Source organism: Oncorhynchus keta, unplaced genomic scaffold (assembly GCF_023373465.1).
Source record: "Oncorhynchus keta strain PuntledgeMale-10-30-2019 unplaced genomic scaffold, Oket_V2 Un_contig_11676_pilon_pilon, whole genome shotgun sequence".
Lineage (NCBI taxonomy): Eukaryota > Metazoa > Chordata > Actinopteri > Salmoniformes > Salmonidae > Oncorhynchus > Oncorhynchus keta.
The window spans coordinates 27,361-48,221 of NW_026277587.1; the positions used below are offsets into that span (position 1 = coordinate 27,361).

Consider the following 20,861-nt stretch of genomic DNA (forward strand, 5'->3'; position numbering starts at 1 on the left):
CTGGATGAGTGTTTCTGACAGCGGGGTTACTCAGAGGAACGGCTGGATGAGTGTTTCAGACAGCGGGGTTACTCAGAGGAACGGCTGGATGAGTGTTTCAGACAGCGGGGTTACTCAGAGGAACGGCTGGATGAGTGTGTTTCTGGATGAGTGTTTCAGACAGCGGGGTTACTCAGAGGAACGGCTGGATGAGTGTTTCTGACAGCGGGGTTACTCAGAGGAACGGCTGGATGAGGAAGCGGCTGGATGAGTGTTTCAGACAGCGGGGTTACTCAGAGGAACGGCTGGATGAGTGTTTCAGACAGCGGGGTTACTCAGAGGAACGGCTGGATGAGTGTTTCAGACAGCGGGGTTACTCAGAGGAACGGCTGGATGAGTGTTTCAGACAGCGGGGTTACTCAGAGGAACGGCTGGATGAGTGTTTCAGACAGCGGGGTTACTCAGAGGAACGGCTGGATGAGTGTTTCAGACAGCGGGGTTACTCAGAGGAACGGCTGGATGAGTGTTTCAGACAGCGGGGTTACTCAGAGGAACGGCTGGATGAGTGTTTCAGACAGCAGAGTTACTCAGAGGAATGAGTGTTTTCCCTTCTCCACAGAGGAGCTCTGGAGCTCTGTCAGAGTGACCACCAGGTCCTCTCTGATTAAGGTTCTTCTCCCCCGATTGCTCAGTTTGGCCGGGTGACCAGCTCTGGGAAGAGTCTTGGTGGTTCCAAACTTCCTCCACTGTGTTCTTGGGGACCTTCAATACTGCAGAGATTTTTTGGCACCCTTCCCAAGATCTATGCCTCGATACAATCCTGTCTCAGAGCTCTACGGACAATTTCTTCGACCTCGGGGCTTGGTTTTTGCTTTGACATACACTGTCAACTCTGGGACCGTATATAGACAGGTGTGTGCCTTTCCAAATCATGTCCAATCAATTGAATTTACCACAGGTGGACTCCAATCAAGTTGTAGAAACATCTCAAGGATGATCAATGGAAACAGGATGCACCTGAGCTCAATTTCAAGTCTCATATCGAAAGGTCTGAATTCTGATGGAAATAAAATGTGGAAACATTTCTAGCAACCTGTTTTTCATTTTGTCGTTATTGGGTATTGTGATGTCATTGTGGGGTATTGTGTGTAGATTGATCAGGATTTTAAAAAATGTAATCCAATTTTAGAATAAGGCTGTACCGTAACAAAATGTGTAAAAAGTCAAGGGGTCTGAATACTTTTTCGAAGGCACTGTAACTACTTCAGGACAGCCTCAATTCGTCCATGTTGACTCCAATGTTTCCCACAGTTGTGTCAAGTTGGCTGAATGTCCATTGGGTGGTGGACAATTCTTGATACACACAGGAAACTGTTGTGTGAAAAAGCTATCATTGTTGAAGCTCTTGACACAATTGTTAATTTAAATTTCTACCTTTATTTAACTAGGCAAGTCAATTAAGAACAAATTCTTATTTTCAATGATGGCCTTGGAACAGTGGGTTAACTGCCTGTTAAGGAGCAGAATGACAGATTTGTACCTTGTCAGCTCGGGGATTTGAACTTGCAACCTTTCGGTTACTAGTCCAACTCTCTAACCACTAGGCTACCCTGACGCCCAGACTGGTGTGCCTGGCACCGACTACCATAACCCGTTCAAAGGCACTTAAATATTTTGTCTTGCCCGTTCATCGTCAATGGCACACACACACAATTTATGTTTTAATTGTCTCTAGGCTTAAAAAAACATTATTTAACCTGTGACTGATTGAAGTGGATTTAACAAGTGACATCAATAAGGGATTGTATCTTTCACCTGGATTCACCTGGTCAGTCTATGACCTCAATAAGGGATATTTCACCTGGTCAGTCTATGACCTCAATAAGGGATATTTCACCTGGTCAGTCTATGACCTCAATAAGGGATCTTTCACCTGGATTCACCGGGTCAGACAAGCCAAGACTCCTGTTACTATGATCTGGATCAGACAAGCCAAGGCTCCTGTTACTATGATCTGGATCAGACAAGCCAAGACTCCTGTTACTATGATCTGGATCAGACAAGCCAAGGCTCCTGTTACTATGATCTGGATCAGACAAGCCAAGGCTCCTGTTACTATGAGCCGTTCTGGATCAGACAAGCCAAGGCTCCTGTTACTATGATCTGGATCAGACAAGCCAAGGCTCCTGTTACTATGAGCCGTTCTGGATCAGACAAGCCAAGACTCCTGTTACTATGATCTGGATCAGACAAGCCAAGGCTCCTGTTAATATGATCTGGATCAGACAAGCCAAGGCTGCTGTTAATATGATCTGGATCAGACAAGCCAAGGCTCCTGTTAATATGATCTGGATCAGACAAGCCAAGGCTCCTGTTACTATGAGCCATTCTGGATCAGACAAGCCAAGGCTCCTGTTACTATGAGCTGTTCTGGATCAGACAAGCCAAGACTCCTGTTACTATGATCTGGATCAGACAAGCCACGGCTCCTGTTACTATGATCTGGATCAGACAAGCCAAGACTCCTGTTACTATGATCTGGATCAGACAAGCCAAGACTCCTGTTACTATGATCTGGATCAGACAAGCCAAGACTCCTGTTACTATGATCTGGATCAGACAAGCCAAGGCTCCTGTTACTATGATCTGGATCAGACAAGCCAAGGCTCCTGTTACTATGATCTGGATCCGACAAGCCAAGGCTCCTGTTACTATCATCTGGATCAGACAAGCCAAGGCTCCTGTTACTATGATCTGGATCAGACAAGCCAAGACTCCTGTTACTATGATCTGGATCAGACAAGCCAAGGCTCCTGTTACTATGAGCTGTTCTGGATCAGACAAGCCAAGACTCCTGTTACTATGATCTGGATCAGACAAGCCAAGGCTCCTGTTACTATGAGCTGGATCAGACAAGCCAAGACTCCTGTTACTATGATCTGGATCAGACAAGCCAAGACTCCTGTTACTATGATCTGGATCAGACAAGCCAAGACTGCTGTTACTATGATCTGGATCAGACAAGCCAAGACTCATGTTACTATGATCTGGATCAGACAAGCCAAGACTCCTGTTACTATGAGCCGTTCTGGATCAGACAAGCCAAGGCTCCTGTTACTATGATCTGGATCAGACAAGCCAAGGCTCCTGTTAATATGATCTGGATCAGACAAGCCAAGGCTGCTGTTAATATGATCTGGATCAGACAAGCCAAGACTCCTGTTACTTATATATTAACTTCACTTTAATAATATCCAAATCATATAGTGAACACCAGAGGGTTTATAATTGTATAAAATCAATCGAAGCTAATAATGAAAACAAAATACACATTTTTAAATACTTAATCTGATTTTAGACATGATCAGGTCTCCAGATGAAAAAACACAAAACAAAAGTAGGTTTATTTTGTTAATGATTTCATATAAACAATATGATTTCAACACAGCGTCTATATTCTCGCATGTGATTTCAGGTCCTCTGCCTGGGAAAATGTCTTTCCACACTGGGAGCAGTGGTATGTCTTCTCCCCTCTTGTATGTGTCCTCTCAGGCTGAGCAGAGATCTATCATAATGATAATGTTTATAGGCTGAACAGAGCTCTATAATAATATATAATGTCATGTTTATAGGCTGAGCAGAGCTCTATAATAATAGATAATGTCATGTTTATAGGCTGAACAGAGCTCTATAATAATAGATAATGTCATGTTTATAGGCTGAACAGAGCTCTATAATAATAGATAATGTCATGTTTATAGGCTGAACAGAGCTCTATAATAATAGATAATGTCATGTTTATAGGCTGAACAGAGCTCTATAATAATAGATAATGTCATGGTAATAATTACAGGCTGAACAGAGCTCTATAATAATAGATAATGTCATGTTTATAGGCTGAGCAGAGCTCTATAATAATAGATAATGTCATGTTTACAGGCTGAACAGAGCTCTATAATAATAGATAATGTCATGTTTATAGGCTGAGCAGAGCTCTATAATAATAGATAATGTCATGTTTATAGGCTGAACAGAGCTCTATAATAATAGATAATGTCATGTTTATAGGCTGAGCAGAGCTCTATAATAATATATAATGTCATGTTTATAGGCTGAGCAGAGCTCTATAATAATAGATAATGTCATGTTTATAGGCTGAACAGAGCTCTATAATAATAGATAATGTCATGTTTATAGGCTGAACAGAGCTCTATAATAATAGATAATGTCATGTTTATAGGCTGAGCAGAGCTCTATAATAATAGATAATGTCATGTTTATAGGCTGAGCAGAGCTCTATAATAATAGATAATGTCATGTTTATAGGCTGAGCAGAGCTCTATAATAATAGATAATGTCATGTTTATAGGCTGAACAGAGCTCTATAATAATAGATAATGTCATGTTTATAGGCTGAGCAGAGCTCTATAATAATAGATAATGTCATGTTTATAGGCTGAACAGAGCTCTATAATAATAGATAATGTCATGTTTATAGGCTGAACAGAGCTCTATAATAATAGATAATGTCATGTTTATAGGCTGAGCAGAGCTCTATAATAATAGATAATGTCATGTTTATAGGCTGAACAGAGCTCTATAATAATAGATAATGTCATGTTTACAGGCTGAGCAGAGCTCTATAATAATAGATAATGTCATGTTTATAGGCTGAACAGAGCTCTATAATAATAGATAATGTCATGTTTATAGGCTGAACAGAGCTCTATAATAATAGATAATGTCATGTTTATAGGCTGAACAGAGCTCTATAATAATAGATAATGTCATGTTTATAGGCTGAATAGAGCTCTATAATAATAGATAATGTCATGTTTATAGGCTGAGCAGAGCTCTATAATAATAATGTCATGTTTACAGGCTGAGCAGAGATCTATAATAATAGATAATGTCATGTTTACAGGCTGAGCAGAGCTCTATAATAATAGATAATGTCATGGTTACAGGCTGAACAGAGCTATAATAATGATAATGTTTCTGAACAGAGCTAATAATAGATAATGTCATGTTTATAGGCTGAACAGAGCTCTATAATAATAGATAATGTCATGTTTATAGGCTGAACAGAGTCATGTTTATAGGCTGAACAGAGCTCTATAATAATAGATAATGTCATGTTTATAGGCTGAACAGAGCTCTATAATAATAGATAATGTCATGTTTATAGGCTGAGCAGAGATCTATAATAATAGATAATGTCATGTTTATAGGCTGATCAGAGCTCTAGAATACTAGATAATGTCATGTTTATAGGCTGAGCAGAGATCTATCATAATGATAATGTTTATAGGCTGAGCAGAGCTCTGTAATAATAGATAATGTCATGTTTATAGGCTGAGCAGAGCTCTATAATAATAGATAATGTCATGTTTACAGGCTGAACAGAGCTCTATAATAATAGATAATGTCATGTTTATAGGCTGAGCAGAGCTCTATAATAATAGATAATGTCATGTTTACAGGCTGAGCAGAGCTCTATAATAATAGATAATGTCATGTTTATAGGCTGAACAGAGCTCTATAATAATAGATAATGTCATGGTTACAGGCTGAGCAGAGCTCTATAATAATAGATAATGTCATGGTTACAGGCTGAGCAGAGCTCTATAATAATAGATAATGTCATGGTTACAGGCTGAGCAGAGCTCTATAATAATAGATAATGTCATGGTTATAGGCTGAGCAGAGCTCTATAATAATAGATAATGTCATGTTTACAGGCTGAACAGAGATCTATAATAATGATAATGTTTACAGGCTGAACAGAGCTCTATAATAATAGATAATGTCATGTTTATAGGCTGAACAGAGCTCTATAATAATAGATAATGTCATGTTTATAGGCTGAACAGAGAGCTCTATAATAATAGATAATGTCATGTTTATAGGCTGAGCAGAGCTCTATAATAATATATAATGTCATGGTTACAGGCTGAGCAGAGCTCTATAATAATAGATAATAGATAATGTCATGTTTATAGGCTGAACAGAGCTCTATAATAATAGATAATGTCATGTTTATAGGCTGAGCAGAGCTCTATAATAATAGATAATGTCATGTTGAGCAGAGCTCTATAATACTAGATAATGTCATGTTTATAGGCTGAGCAGAGATCTATCATAATGATAATGTTTATATCACACAGATGGGGGGCGATGCCCTATCACACAGATGGGGGCGATGCCCTATCACACAGATGGGGGGCGATGCCCTATCACACAGATGGGGGGCGATGCCCTATCACACAGATCACACAGGGGGCGTGCCCTATCACACAGGCGATGCCCTATCACACAGATGGGGGCGATGCCCTATCACACAGATGGGGGATGCCTATCACACAGAAGCCCTATCACACAGATGGGGGCGAAGCCCTATCACAGATGGGGCGAAGCCCTATCACACAGATGGGGGCGAAGCTCTATCACACAGATGGGGGGCGAAGCCCTATCACACAGATGGGGGCGAAGCCCTATCACACAGATGGGGGGCGAAGCCCTATCACACAGATGGGGGGTGAAGCCCTATCACACAGATGGGGGGCGAAGCCCTATCACACAGATGGGGCGAAGCCCTATCACACAGATGGGGGGCGATGCCCTATCACACAGATGGGGGGCGATGCCCTAACACACAGATGGGGGGCGATGCCCTATCACACAGATGGGGGGCGATTCCCTATCACACAGATGGGGGGCGATGCCCTATCACACAGATGGGGGGCGAAGCCCTATCACACAGATGGGGGGCGATGCCCTATCACACAGATGGGGGGCGATGCCCTATCACACAGATGGGGGGCGATGCCCTATCACACAGATGGGGGGCGAAGCCCTATCACACAGATGGGGGTCGATGCCCTATCACACAGATGGGGGGCGATGCCCTATCACACAGATGGGGGGCGATGCCCTATCACACAGATGGGGGGCGATGCCCTATCACACAGATGGGGTCGATGCCCTATCACACAGATGGGGAGCGATGCCCTATCACACAGATGGGGGGCGATTCCCTATCACACAGATGGGGGGCGATGCCCTATCACACAGATGGGTGGTGATGCCCTATCACACAGATGGGGGGCGATGCCCTATCACACAGATGGGGGCGATGCCCTATCACACAGATGGGGGCGATGCCCTATCACACAGATGGGGGCGATGCCCTATCACACAGATGGGGGTGATGCCCTATCACACAGATGGGGGTGATGCCCTATCACACAGATGGGGGGATGCCCTATCACACAGATGGGGGTGATGCCCTATCACACAGATGGGGGCGATTCCCTATCACACAGATGGGGGTGATGCCCTATCACACAGATGGGGGCGAAGCCCTATCACACAGATGGGGGCGATGCCCTATCACACAGATGGGGGCGATGCCCTATCACACAGATGGGGGTGAAGCCCTATCACACAGATGGGGGTGATGCCCTATCACACAGATGGGGGCGATGCCCTATCACACAGATGGGGGTGATGCCCTATCACACAGATGGGGGCGATGCCCTATCACACAGATGGGGGTGAAGCCCTATCACACAGATGGGGGGAAGCCCTATCACACAAATGAAGCCCTATCACACAGATGGGGGTGAAGCCCTATCACACAGATGGGGGTGAAGCCCTATCACACAGATGGGGGTGAAGCCCTATCACACAGATGGGGGCGATGCCCTATCACACAGAGATGCCCTATCACACAGGGGGCGATGCCCTATCACACAGATGGGGGTGATGCCCTATCACACAGATGGGGGCGATGCCCTATCACACAGATGGGGGTGAAGCCCTATCACACAGATGGGGGTGATGCCCTATCACACAGATGGGGGTGAAGCCCTATCACACAGATGGGGGTGATGCCCTATCACACAGATGGGGGTGAGCCCTATCACACAGATGGGGGGTGAAGCCCTATCACACAGATGGGGGGTGAAGCCCTATCACACAGATGGGGGGCGATGCCCTATCACACAGATGGGGGGTGAAGCCCTATCACACAGATGGGGGGCGATGCCCTATCACACAGATGGGGGGGGAAGCCCTATCACACAGATGGGGGGGCCCTATCACACAGATGGGGGGCGAAGCCCTATCACACAGATGGGGGGGCGATGCCCTATCACACAGATGGGGGGCGATGCCCTATCACACAGATGGGGGGGCGATGCCCTATCACACAGATGGGGGGCGATGCCCTATCACACAGATGGGGGTGATGCCCTATCACACAGATGGTGCTGTAGGCGTTTTTTTCACCAATTCCGTTGATCCACTTGAGGAAGAGAGAGAGAGAGAGTCAGTTCTACTTGTTGCTCCACGTTGGCCACAGCATCACTTGTTTTCAGACCTTGTACAGCGAACAACCTCCCATGGCAGCAGGGAAGTCCTCCAGGAACTGATGGCAGCAGGGAAGTCCTCCAGGAACTGATGGCAGCAGGGAAGTCCTCCAGGAACTGATGGCAGCAGGGAAGTCCTCCAGGAACTGATGGCAGCAGGGAAGTCCTCCAGGAACTGATGGCAGCAGGGAAGTCCTCCAGGAACTGATGGCAGCAGGGAAGTCCTCCAGGAACTGATGGCAGCAGGGAAGTCCTCCAGGAACTGATGGCAGCAGGGAAGTCCTCCAGGAACTGATGGCAGCAGGGAAGTCCTCCAGGAGCTGATGGCAGCAGGGAAGTCCTCCAGGAGCTGATGGCAGCAGGGAAGTCCTTATATACATTGAAAGTGTACATGACAGCCGTCTCTAACCATGACCAGATTACTGCTGCGGCACATCCTCTAGAATCACTATTCATGAAAGGTGCCTGCAGACTACAGGCTACAAGCTACAGGCTACAGACTACAGGCTACAGGCTACAGCCTACAGGCTACAAGTTACAGGCTACAGCCTACAGGCTACAGGCTACAAGTTACAGGCTACAGCCTACAGGCTACAGGCTACAGGCTACAGCCTACAGGCTACAAGTTACAGGCTACAGCCTACAGGCTACAGGCTACAAGTTACAGGCTACAGCCTACAGGCTACAGGCTACAGGCTACAGACTACAGGCTACAGGCTACAGCCTACAGGCTACAGACTACAGGCTACAAGCTACAGGCTACAGACTACAGGCTACAGGCAACAACCTACAGGCTACAAGCTACAGACTACAGGCTACAGCCTACAAGCTACAGGCTACAGACTACAGACTACAGGCTACAGGCTACAGACTACAGGCTACAGGCTACAGCCTACAGGCTACAGGTTACAGGCTACAGACTACAGGCTACAGGCTACAGACTACAGGCTACAGGCTACAGACTACAGGCTACAGACTACAGGCTACAGACTACAGGCTACAGCCTACAGGCTACAGACTACAGGCTACAGGCTACAGGCTACAGACTACAGGCTACAGACTACAGGTTACAGGCTACAGACTACAGCCTACAGGCTACAGGCTACAGACTCCAGGCTACAGGTTACAGGCTACAGACTACAGGCTACAGACTACAGGCTACAGGCTACAGACTACAGGCTACTCAGCTTCTTCAACTTGTTCAATGGTTACATCATTTATGCACAACTCCAGTTGTGGTTATAGTTGGACTGATAAGAGTGAGGCTGGATTTTATGAGTACTGTGGAAATAGGTTCCAACGGGCAGGTAGTTGACCTCATATTATGGACCATTTCAGAGACAGGTGTTGGGGTTGTCAATGAGAATGTGGTGAAACTGCAGCTGGGAGGCTCAGTGTGAAGCTGAGAGACAGGTCTGAGTCTAGGGGTAGATTGTACAGTGAAACTGCAGCTGGGAGGCTCAGTGTGAAGCAGAGAGACAGGTCTGAGTCTAGGGGTAGGTGTACAGTTGCAGCTGGGACAGTGTGAAGCAGAGAGACAGGTCTGAGTCTAGGGGTAGATTGTACAGTGAAACTGCAGCTGGGAGGCTCAGTGTGAAGCAGAGGGCAGGTCTGAGTCTAGGGGTAGATTGTACAGTGAAACTGCAGCTGGGAGGCTCAGTGTGAAGCAGAGAGACAGGTCTGAATCAGGGGGTAGAATAGACACTGAAGTAAATGCTCTTTATTTCGGATTTGGGGATTTGAAAAATGCATGAAATATTGTACTTTATTCAATGGAGTGGCTAAAACAGGAGTTTTTCTGGTGGTTGAACTAATTTCTTTACAACATAAATTATTATTCTGGGGTCCCCCTCACCATTATTATTCTGGGGTCCCCCTCACCATGATAATTATGGGGTCCCCCTCACCATGATAATTCTGGGGTCCCCCCCATGATAATTCTGGGGTCCCCTCACCATGATAATTCTGGGGTCCCCTTATTCTGGGGTCCCCCTCACCATGATAATTCTGGGGTCCCCCTCACCATGATAATTCTGGGGTCCCCTCACCATTATTATTCTGGGGTCCCCCTCACCATGATAATTCTGGGGTCACATGATAATTCTGGGGTCCCCTCACCATGATAATTCTGGGGTCCCCCTCACCATTATTATTCTGGGGTCCCCCTCACCATTATTATTCTGGGGTCCCCCTCACCATTATTATTCTGGGGTTATAATTCTGGGGTCCCCCTCACCATTATTATTCTGGGGTCCCCTCACCATTATTATTCTGGGGTCCCCTCACCATTATTATTCTGGGGTCCCCCCCCCTCATTCTGGGGTCCCCCCATTATTATTCTGGGGTCCCCCTCACCATTATTATTCTGGGGTCCCCTCACCATTATTATTCTGGGGTCCCCTCACCATTATTATTCTGGGGTCCCCTCACCATTATTATTCTGGGGTCCCCCTCACCATTATTATTCTGGGGTCCCCCTCACCATTATTATTCTGGGGTCCCCCTCACCATTATTATTCTGGGGTCCCCCTCACCATTATTATTCTGGGGTCCCCCTCACCATTATTATTCTGGGGTCCCCCTCACCATTATTATTCTGGGGTCCCCCTCACCTCTGGGGTCCCCCTCACCATTATTATTTGGGGCAATTATATTAGTGTAACATTTGTCAATGAGATTAGTGTATGCTTTACATTCATACTCATGACAAATCTGCACTAATCAATCAACACATGCTTTCCTTTGGACTTCTGCTAGTAATATACAACAACAAACATCACCACATAGGTGCAGTGAAATGTGTTGTTTTACAGGGTGAGCCACAGTAGTACAGCATCCCTGGAGCAAATGAGTTCCTTGCTTAATTAAAGACACATCAACAAATCTTTCAGATGTTTTCCTGTTCCACTCTGGTATTCAAACCGCTCTAACCGTTAGGCTACTTGCCGCTCATTATTTTATTATTATGTGATGAAAGAAATAAAAAATAAAATAAACATCGATCTCAACTGCGTTGCCAACTCCAGTCAGCAGATGGCGATGAGCGTCTATCAGGCGACGCTGCCAGTTGTGACGTATAATCTAGTGGACGGGACGTTCCTTCAACAACAACAGCTGGTCAGACACCTCGGTAGCTTTCTAGACAAAATAGTCGTTGTTTAGTTGCACCTGTGTTTTAAAAATGCGTATGTCTTATTGCTAGCTAGTTTCCCCATTTAATTTAATGTATACGTTGTTAGGTAGCTGACTTGATAAATGAGCTTATCAATAGGCTAACGAACGCTAGCTAGCTAGCATCTCCGACCATGAGTTCACTGAGCTGCTCTCCTCCTGATAAAGAAGAGGAGGTCTGCTGGACGGAGAAAGAAGCTCTGGTGAAAGAGGAGGAGGAAGAGAAAGATGTTACAATACAAAAACAAGTAAATGGTGAGTCTGTTACCATGAAAGAAGAAGAGAAAGACGTCTCAGTGAAAGAAGAGGAAGACGCGTTCAGAGTGAAAGAGGAAGAGGATGTTACAGTAAAAGAAGAGGAAGAGAAAGAGGAGGATGCAGTTTTTGGAGTGAAAGAGGAGGAGGAGGATGAGATGACTGTCACATTGAAAGAGGAGGAGACAGGAGATCTGATTAAGACCCGTAAGTACTGTCTTAAAAACGGCAGCACAAACTATTGTTACTATTCTCTCATTGAAATCTCGTTGGAGGAAGTTTATGTTCGATATGCTTTTTACATTTGTAAACAATCCATGTTTCATAAAACCATGATAGGACTTTTTTAGACCTGTACATGCCCCCTGTCAGACTCCATGACCTCTGACCCCTCCATGATACAGACAACATCTAGTCATTATACTGTCAGACCCAATGACCTCTGACCCCTCCATGATACAGACATCATCTAGTCATTATACTGTCAGACCCAATGACCTCTGACCCCTGTTGATACAGACAACATCTAGTCGTTATACTGTCAGATATAATGACCTCTGACCCCAACATGACAGACATCATCTAGTCATTATACTGTCAGACCCAATGACCTCTGACCCCAACATGACAGACATCATCTAGTCATTATACTGAAAGGATGTATGACCTCTGACCCCTCCAGGATACAGACATCATCTAGTATTTATACTGTAAGGACCCTATCACCCCTACATGATACAGACAACATCTTGGTGTCATTATGCTTCTTATATTGTGCTCTAATATAGAGAGTCTAGATTATGAGATGTATTTTTATATGTTAATATCTCAAAAGTAGCCTTTCTGATCCAGCTCATTTTTAGACATATATTATTTGTAATGATATAGCCTACTCTTTAAACACATGGACTTGAGGTACTTTTGAATGATATGACCTGTTTTATAAATAGAAATAGACAACTTTTATTTGTTGGTGTCTTTTATTGAGGTCTCAGTTTAATATGTTCTGGTTGTAGCGTAGCCCTGTTTTAGATATAGAGGATGTAGCGTAGCCCTGTTTTACGATATAGAGGATGTAGCGTAGCCCTGTTGTAGATATAGAGGATGTAGCGTAGCCCTGTTGTAGATATAGAGGATGTAGCGTAGCCCTGTTGTAGATATAGAGGATGTAACGTAGCCCTGTTGTAGATATAGAGGATGTAGCGACAGCCCTGTTGTAGATATAGAGGATGTAGCGTAGCCCTGTTGTAGATATAGAGGATGTAACGTAGCCCTGTTGTAGATATAGAGGATGTAGCCATTTGTAGTAGCCCTGTTGTAGATATAGAGGATGTAGCGTAGCCCTGTGTAGATATAGAGGATGTAACGTAGCCCTGTTGTAGATATAGAGGATGTAGCGTAGCCCTGTTGTAGATATAGAGGATGTAACGTAGCCCTGTTGTAGATATAGAGGATGGTAGCCCTGTTGTAGATATAGAGGATGTAGCCTAGCCCTGTTGTAGATATAGAGGATGTAGCGTAGCCCTGTTGTAGATATAGAGGACGTAGCGTAGCCCTGTTGTAGATATAGAGGACGCAGCGTAGCCCTGTTGTAGATATAGAGGACGTAGAGTGTGGTTAGAGTGTCCATAGAGTGTCCGTAGTATCCATAGTGTCCGTAGTGTCCATAGAGTGTCCATAGTGTCCGTAGTGTCCATAGAGTGTCCATAGAGTGTCCATAGAGTGTCCGTAGTGTCCAGTGGTAGTGTCCATAGTGTCCATAGAGTGTCCGTAGTGTCCATAGTGTCCATAGTGTCCATAGAGTGTCTATAGAGTGTCCATAGAGTGTCCATAGAGTGTCCATAGAGTGTCCAGAGTGTCCATAGAGTGTCCATAGTGTCCGTAGGTATAGTGTCCATAGAGTGTCCATAGAGTGTCCATAGAGTGTCCATAGAGTGTCCATAGTATCCATAGTGTCCGTAGAGTGTCCATAGAGTGTCCGTAGTGTCCATAGAGTATCCATATAGTGTCCATAGTGTCCGTAGTGTCCATAGTGAATCCATAGAGAATCCATAGAGTGTCCATAGAGTGTCCATAGAGTGTCCATAGAGTGTCCATAGAGTGTCCGTAGAGTCCATAGAGTGTCCATAGAGTGTCCATAGAGTCCATAGAGTGTCCATAGAGTCCATAGAGTGTCTGTAGTGTCCATAGAGTGTCCGTAGTGTCCATAGTGTCCATAAAGTGTCCGTAGTGTCCATAGAGTGTCCATAGAGTGTCCATATAGTGTCCGTAGTGTCCATATAGTGTCCGTAGTGTCCATATAGTGTCCAAGGTGTCCATAGTGTAGTGGTCAGAATGTGACTTTTTGGACCTGAATGGCAAAACATTCAGGAGATGTGGGGGGCAGGTAGCCTAGTGGTTAGAGCCTTGGACTAGTAACCAAAAGATTGCAAGATCGAATCCCCGAGCTGACAAGGTGAAAATCTGTCGTTCAGCCCCTGAACAAGGCAGTTAACCCACTGTTCCTAGGCCTTCATTAAAAATAAGAATTTGTTCTTAACTGACTTGTCTAGTTAAAAAAAAATCAAAGTTGACCCGTTTTGTATTCCCCACCACACCATGAGACATCCCATGTTTGAATCACTGGAATAGACAGACGGTTGAGTGTGATATCATTTAAAAGCTTACAAAAGGTTTGTTAAACTGTTTTATAACCCTCCCCCCCTCCCAATTTTTTAAATATTTTTTGTTACATTTTTTACCTTTTTACCGTCAATTATCTAAAACGTGCTAAATCCATGTTGTAGTTTAGACCCTACTTTACATCATCTGAGGTCCATGTTGTAGTTTAGACCCTACTTTACATCATCTGAGGTCCATGTTGTAGTTTAGACCCTACTTTACATCATCTGAGGTCCATGTTGTAGTTTAGACCCTACTTTACATCATCTGAGGTCCATGTTGTAGTTTAGACCCTACTTTACATCATCTGGGGTCCATGTTGTAGTTTAGACCCTACTTTACATCATCTGAGGTCCATGTTGTAGTTTAGACCCTACTTTACATCATCTGAGGTTCATGTTTTAGTTTAGACCCTACTTTACACCATCTGAGGTCCATGTTGTAGTTTAGACCCTACTTTACATCATCTGAGGTCCATGTTGTAGTTTAGACCCTACTTGACATCATCTGAGGTCCATGTTGTAGTTTAGACCCTACTTTACATCATCTGAGGTTCATGTTGTAGTTTAGACTCTACTTTACATCATCTGAGGTCCATGTTGTAGTTTAGACCCTACTTTACATCATCTGAGGTCCATGTTGTAGTTTAGACCCTACTTTACATCATCTGAGGTCCATGTTGTAGTTTAGATCCTACTTTACATCATCTGAGGTCCATGTTGTAGTTTAGACCCTACTTTACATCATCTGAGGTCCATGTTGTAGTTTAGACCCTACTTTACATCATCTGAGGTCCATGTTGTAGTTTAGACCCTACTTTACATCATCTGAGGTCCATGTTGTAGTTTAGACCCTACTTTACATCATCTGAGGTCCATGTTGTAGTTTAGACCCTACTTTACGTCATCTGAGGTTTCTGCCATTGGTTGAATACAGTCATTTCAATTATACACATATAATTCATAGAATAGACCTTTCAGACCATAGAATTCATAGAATGGACCTTTCAGACCATAGAATTCATAGAATGGACCTTTCAGACCATAGAATTCATAGAATGGACCTTTCAGACCATAGAATTCATAGAATGGACCTTTCAGACCATAGAATTCATAGAATGGACCTTTCAGACCATAGAATTCATAGAATGGACCTTTCAGACCATAGAATTCATAGAATGGACCTTTCAGACCATAGAATTCATAGAATGGACCTTTCAGACCATAGAATTCATAGAATGGACCTTTCAGACCATAGAATTCATAGAATGGACCTTTCAGACCATAGAATTCATAGAATGGACCTTTCAGACCATAGAATTCATAGAATGGACCTTTCAGACCAGTGGTGGAAAAAGTACCCAACTGTCAAACTGGAGTAAAAGTAAAGATTCCTTCATAGAAAATGACTCAAGTAAAAGTCACAGAGTGAAAGACTACTTGAGTAAAAGTCTAAAAGTATTTGGTTTTAAATATACTTAAGTATCAAATGTAAATGAAATTCCTAAAATATACTTTTAAGTATAAAAAGTAAAAGTATAAATCATTTCACATTCCTTATATTTAGCATTTCTTGTTTTATTATTTTACAGATAGCCAGGGGCGCACTCCAACATTCAGAAGTCATTTACAAACCATGTATTTGTCAGATCAGATGCAGTAAGGATGACCAGGGATGTTCTCTTGATAAGTGTGTGAATTGGACCATTTTTCTGTCCTGCTAAGCATTCAAAATGTAACGAGTACTTTCGGATGTCAAGGAAAAGTACTTAGGTAGTACTTTAAAGTATTGTTACTTAAGTACTTTGCACCTCTGCTTCAGACCACTGCAGTACATCATTTAAATTGTAATGAAATTTACATTTTAACTTCTAATTACTACCACAAAGATGGCCGCCGGTCCATCCATCCGTTGAATGTCAACTTAAATGGTCCTCTCTATTCTGTTTATTTCTATGATTTCAACAGGTTTCCTATGGAGGATTGACAGTATAATTTATATATATAATTTATAACAGATATTCCCATTCAAGTCCAACATTCTCTGATGTGTGGACCTCCAACCATCTTTGTGGTTTGCTTTGGAAGTCGAAAATGTACATTTTATGACCATTTAAGAACATATTTCGACCAAAACATGACACCCATGAGAACAAGATTGGATTTGGAGCTCTACATCATTTGTTTTTACAATCTCACCAAGTTTACTTTTAATGATGTAATGTTGTGAAAACTGACCTCAGGTTGTAGTCTAGATTAAACCTCATAGGAAGACAGTTTTATCATGTGGAGGTTTCATTCAGGCCTCTCTGTTTAACTAAATACTCTGTTTGTCTTTGGCAGGAGAGAGACCAGACTCTCACTCTGACAGCGGGAAGAGTCCTTCAGGGGAACCAGACCCAGAGACGCCCAAACCAGCCAAACGACATCACTGCTCGCACTGCGGAAAGAGTTTTACTAAGTTACGAAACCTAAAAGAGCATGAGAGGACACACACAGGAGAAAAGCCTTTCCAATGCTTCCAGTGTGGAAACAGTTTTAGTCAGTTAGGGAGCCTGAAAATACACAAGAGAATACACTCTGGAGAGAAGCCTTACCACTGCTCCCATTGTGGCTTGACTTTTACCTGGTTAGGGAGCCTGAAGTCACACGAGAGAATACACACAGGAGAAAAGCCCTACCACTGTTCCCACTGTGGAAAGAGTTTTAGGTGGTTAGAAGGCCTGACAAAGCATGAGAGGACACACACAGGAGAAAAGCCCTACCAATGCTCCCACTGTGGAAAGAGTTTTACTCAGTTGGGGAACCTGAAATCACATCAGAGGATACATACACCGGAGGAGAAGACATACCACTGCTCTCAGTGTGGAAAGACATTTTCCCAGTCAGAGGACCTGAAAACACATGAGAGAATAGAGAGGCTGTGTTCTGACTTGTGTTTTTGACCTGAGAATTTAGTGTTTTTGGTGAAATCCTATTGTTTATATGAAATCATTAACAAAATAGACCTACTTTTGTTTAAATTTTCATCTGGAGACCTGATCATGTCTAAAATCAAATCAAAATATTTTAAAATATGTATACACAAAAAAATCTTATTAGCTTCGATTGATTGGATGCAAAATGTAAACCCTATGATGTTGTTTATTATATTATTTGCAAAATGTAAATGATTATATCAGTAAGTAGCCTTCCAGAACAGCTCCTAGAAACAGGAGCCTTGTCTTGTATGATTCAGAACAAATCAAAGTTTATTTGTCACGGGAGGTAATACAACAGGTGTAGTCGACCTCACAGTGAAATGCTGAATACGACAGGTGTAGTAGACCTTACAGTGAAATGCTGAATACAACAGGTGTAGTAGACCTTACAGTGAAATGCGGAATACAACAGGTGTAGTAGACCTTACAGTGAAATGCTGAATACAACAGGTGTAGTAGACCTTACAGTGAAATGCTGAATACAACAGGTGTAGTAGACCTCACAGTGAAATGCTGAATACAACAGGTGTAGTAGACCTCACAGTGAAATGCTGAATACAACAGGTGTAGTAGACCTCACAGTGAAATGCTGAATACAACAGGTGTAGTAGACCTTACAGTGAAATGCTGAATACAACAGGTGTAGTAGACCTTACAGTGAAATGCTGAATACAACAGGTGTAGTAGACCTTACAGTGAAATGCCGAATACAACAGGTGTAGTAGACCTTACAGTGAAATGCTGAATACAACAGGTGTAGTAGACCTTACAGTGAAATGCCGAATACAACAGGTGTAGTAGACCTTACAGTGAAATGCTGAATACAACAGGTGTAGTAGACCTTACAGTGAAATGCTGAATACAACAGGTGTAGTAGACCTTACAGTGAAATGCTGAATACAACAGGTGTAGTAGACCTCACAGTGAAATGCTGAATACAACAGGTGTAGTAGACCTTACAGTGAAATGCTGAATACAACAGGTGTAGTAGACCTTACAGTGAAATGCTGAATACAACAGGTGTAGTAGACCTTACAGTGAAATGCTGAATACAACAGGTGTAGTAGACCTCACAGTGAAATGCTTACTTACAGGCTCTAACCAACAGTGTGATTTTTAAGTAAAAAATTGGTATTAGGTGAACAATAGGGTTAAAGGGCACTGGTTAGTCGGGCTAATTGGGGTAGTATGTATAGTTAAAGGGACACTGGTTAGTCGGGCTAATTGGGGTAGTATGTATAGTTAAAGGGACACTGGTTAGTCAGGCTAATTGGGGTAGTATGTATAGTTAAAGGGACACTGGTTAGTCGGGCTAATTGAGGTAGTATGTATAGTTAAAGGGACACTGGTTAGTCGGGCTGATTGGGGTAGTATGTATAGTTAAAGGGACACTGGTTAGTCGGGCTAATTGGGGTAGTATGTATAGTTAAAGGGGCACTGGTTAGTCGGGCTAATTGGGGTAGTATGTATAGTTAAAGGGACACTGGTTAGTCAGGCTAATTGGGGTAGTATGTATAGTTAAAGGGACACTGGTTAGTCGGGCTAGTTGAGGTAGTATGTATAGTTAAAGGGGCACTAGTTAGTCGGGCTAATTGGGGTAGTATGTATAGTTAAAGGGCACTGGTTAGTCGGGCTAATTGGGGTAGTATGTATAGTTAAATGGGCACTGGTTAGTCGGGCTAATTGGGGTAGTATGTATAGTTAAAGGGGCACTGGTTAGTCGGGCTAATTGGGGTAGTATGTATAGTGAAAGGGACACTGGTTAGTCGGGCTAATTGGGGTAGTATGTATAGTGAAAGGGGCACTGGTTAGTCGGGCTAATTGGGGTAGTATGTATAGTTAAAGGGGCACTGGTTAGTCGGGCTAATTGGGGTAGTATGTACATCAATGTATAGTTAAAGGGGCGCTGGTTAGTCTGGCTAATTGAGGTAGTATGTACATCAATGTATAGTTAAAGTGACTATATGCATATATGATAAACAGAGAGTAGCAGCAGCGTAAAAGAGGGGTTGGGGGTGTATTGTGTCATCATGGGGTATTGTGTCGTTACTGGGTATTGTATCGTTACCGGGTATTGTGTCGTTACCGGGTATTGTGTCATCATGGGGTATTGTGTCATCATGGGGTATTGTGTCATTATGGGGTATTGTGTCATTATGGGGTATTGTGTCATCATGGGGTATTGTGTCATTATGGGGTATTGTGTCATTATGGGGTATTGTGTCATTATGGGGTATTGTGTCGTCACGGGGTATTGTGTCATTATGGGGTATTGTGTCGTCACGGGGTATTGTGTTGCTATGGGGTATTGTGTCGTCACGGGGTATTGTGTCATTATGGGGTATTGTGTCATTATGGGGTATTGTGTCGTCACGGGGTATTGTGTCGTTACCAGGTATTGTGTCGTCATGGGGTATTGTGTCGTCATGGGGTATTGTGTCATTATGGGGTATTGTGTCATCATGGGGTATTGTGTCATTATGGGGTATTGTGTCGTCACGGGGTATTGTGTCGTTATGGGGTATTGTGTCGTCACGGGGTATTGTGTCGTCACGGGGTATTGTGTCATCATGGGGTATTGTGTCGTCATGGGGTATTGTGTCGTCATGGGGTATTGTGTCGTTATGGGGTATTGTGTCGTTACCAGGTATTGTGTCGTTATGGGGTATTGTGTCATTATGGGGTATTGTGTCGTCACGGGGTATTGTGTCATTATGGGGTATTGTGTCATTACGGGGTATTGTGTGTAGATTGATGATGAGAAAAATGTATTTAATCTATTTTAGAATAAGGCTGTAACGTAACAAAATGGGAAGGGGTATGAATACTTTCCGAATTCACTGTGTATTTCAAATAGTATTTCAAATAGTATGTTGAAACAATGTCGAAATAAACATGTCTTCATTTTCACACAGTCAGAAACTATAAATAGATGTCTACATTTTACAATCAATTAGTAAAAAGAGATCCTCAAATATCACATTCATTAGTAACTATCCATTGTTTTGCAAAGTTGGTTCCTGTTGAAGTGTTTGGTCCTGTTCGTATTTGGTCAAACAGAAACACTCTGATGATTGGTTGACCCAATAGAACCTTCCAAAATTACAACCAATGGCTGTAAGTTACAGCTGGGGATGAGGAACTGTGTGCAGTCGACTGTCTGCAATTGACTTTATGATCTTTGATCAAATGTTTTTTTTTTTTAAGTTCATGTAGGCGCAAGATGGACATTTTTTATCCCCATAATGCATCACAATTTGAAAAGGCGGTGACTTGACGAAAGTGATCCGCTCGAACGAGCCCATTGCCATAACATGTGCAAATACCTGTCCAAGCATTGTAAACTCAGTCAGGTGTCAGCAACGTCTGAGCAGAGAAACGCGCCCAAAGACTGCAGGTGGGGGCATTTAAAGAGCTAGCCCCAACCCTTTTCAGGTGAATGA

General features: G+C 43.3%; 1 protein-coding gene and 1 long non-coding RNA gene across 2 annotated transcripts; one reads left to right on the forward strand and one right to left on the reverse strand.

Moving 5' to 3' along the window:
- Positions 1-11,431: 11,431 nt before the first annotated feature.
- On the forward strand, positions 11,432-17,518 carry LOC118382162 (zinc finger protein 239-like). The gene is made up of 2 exons (XM_052500616.1): positions 11,432-11,984; positions 16,781-17,518. Exons 1-2 carry the CDS (start codon positions 11,657-11,659, stop codon positions 17,380-17,382), a joined length of 930 nt encoding a protein of 309 aa, XP_052356576.1. The 5' UTR covers positions 11,432-11,656; the 3' UTR covers positions 17,383-17,518.
- A 1,330-nt stretch (positions 17,519-18,848) lies between these two features.
- LOC127917588 (uncharacterized) lies at positions 18,849-19,244 on the reverse strand. Its single transcript, XR_008097558.1, has 2 exons — positions 19,040-19,244; positions 18,849-18,993 (listed from the first exon to the last, which is right to left on the reverse strand). It is a non-coding gene; the product is annotated as an uncharacterized LOC127917588 (long non-coding RNA).
- Positions 19,245-20,861: the final 1,617 nt, after the last annotated feature.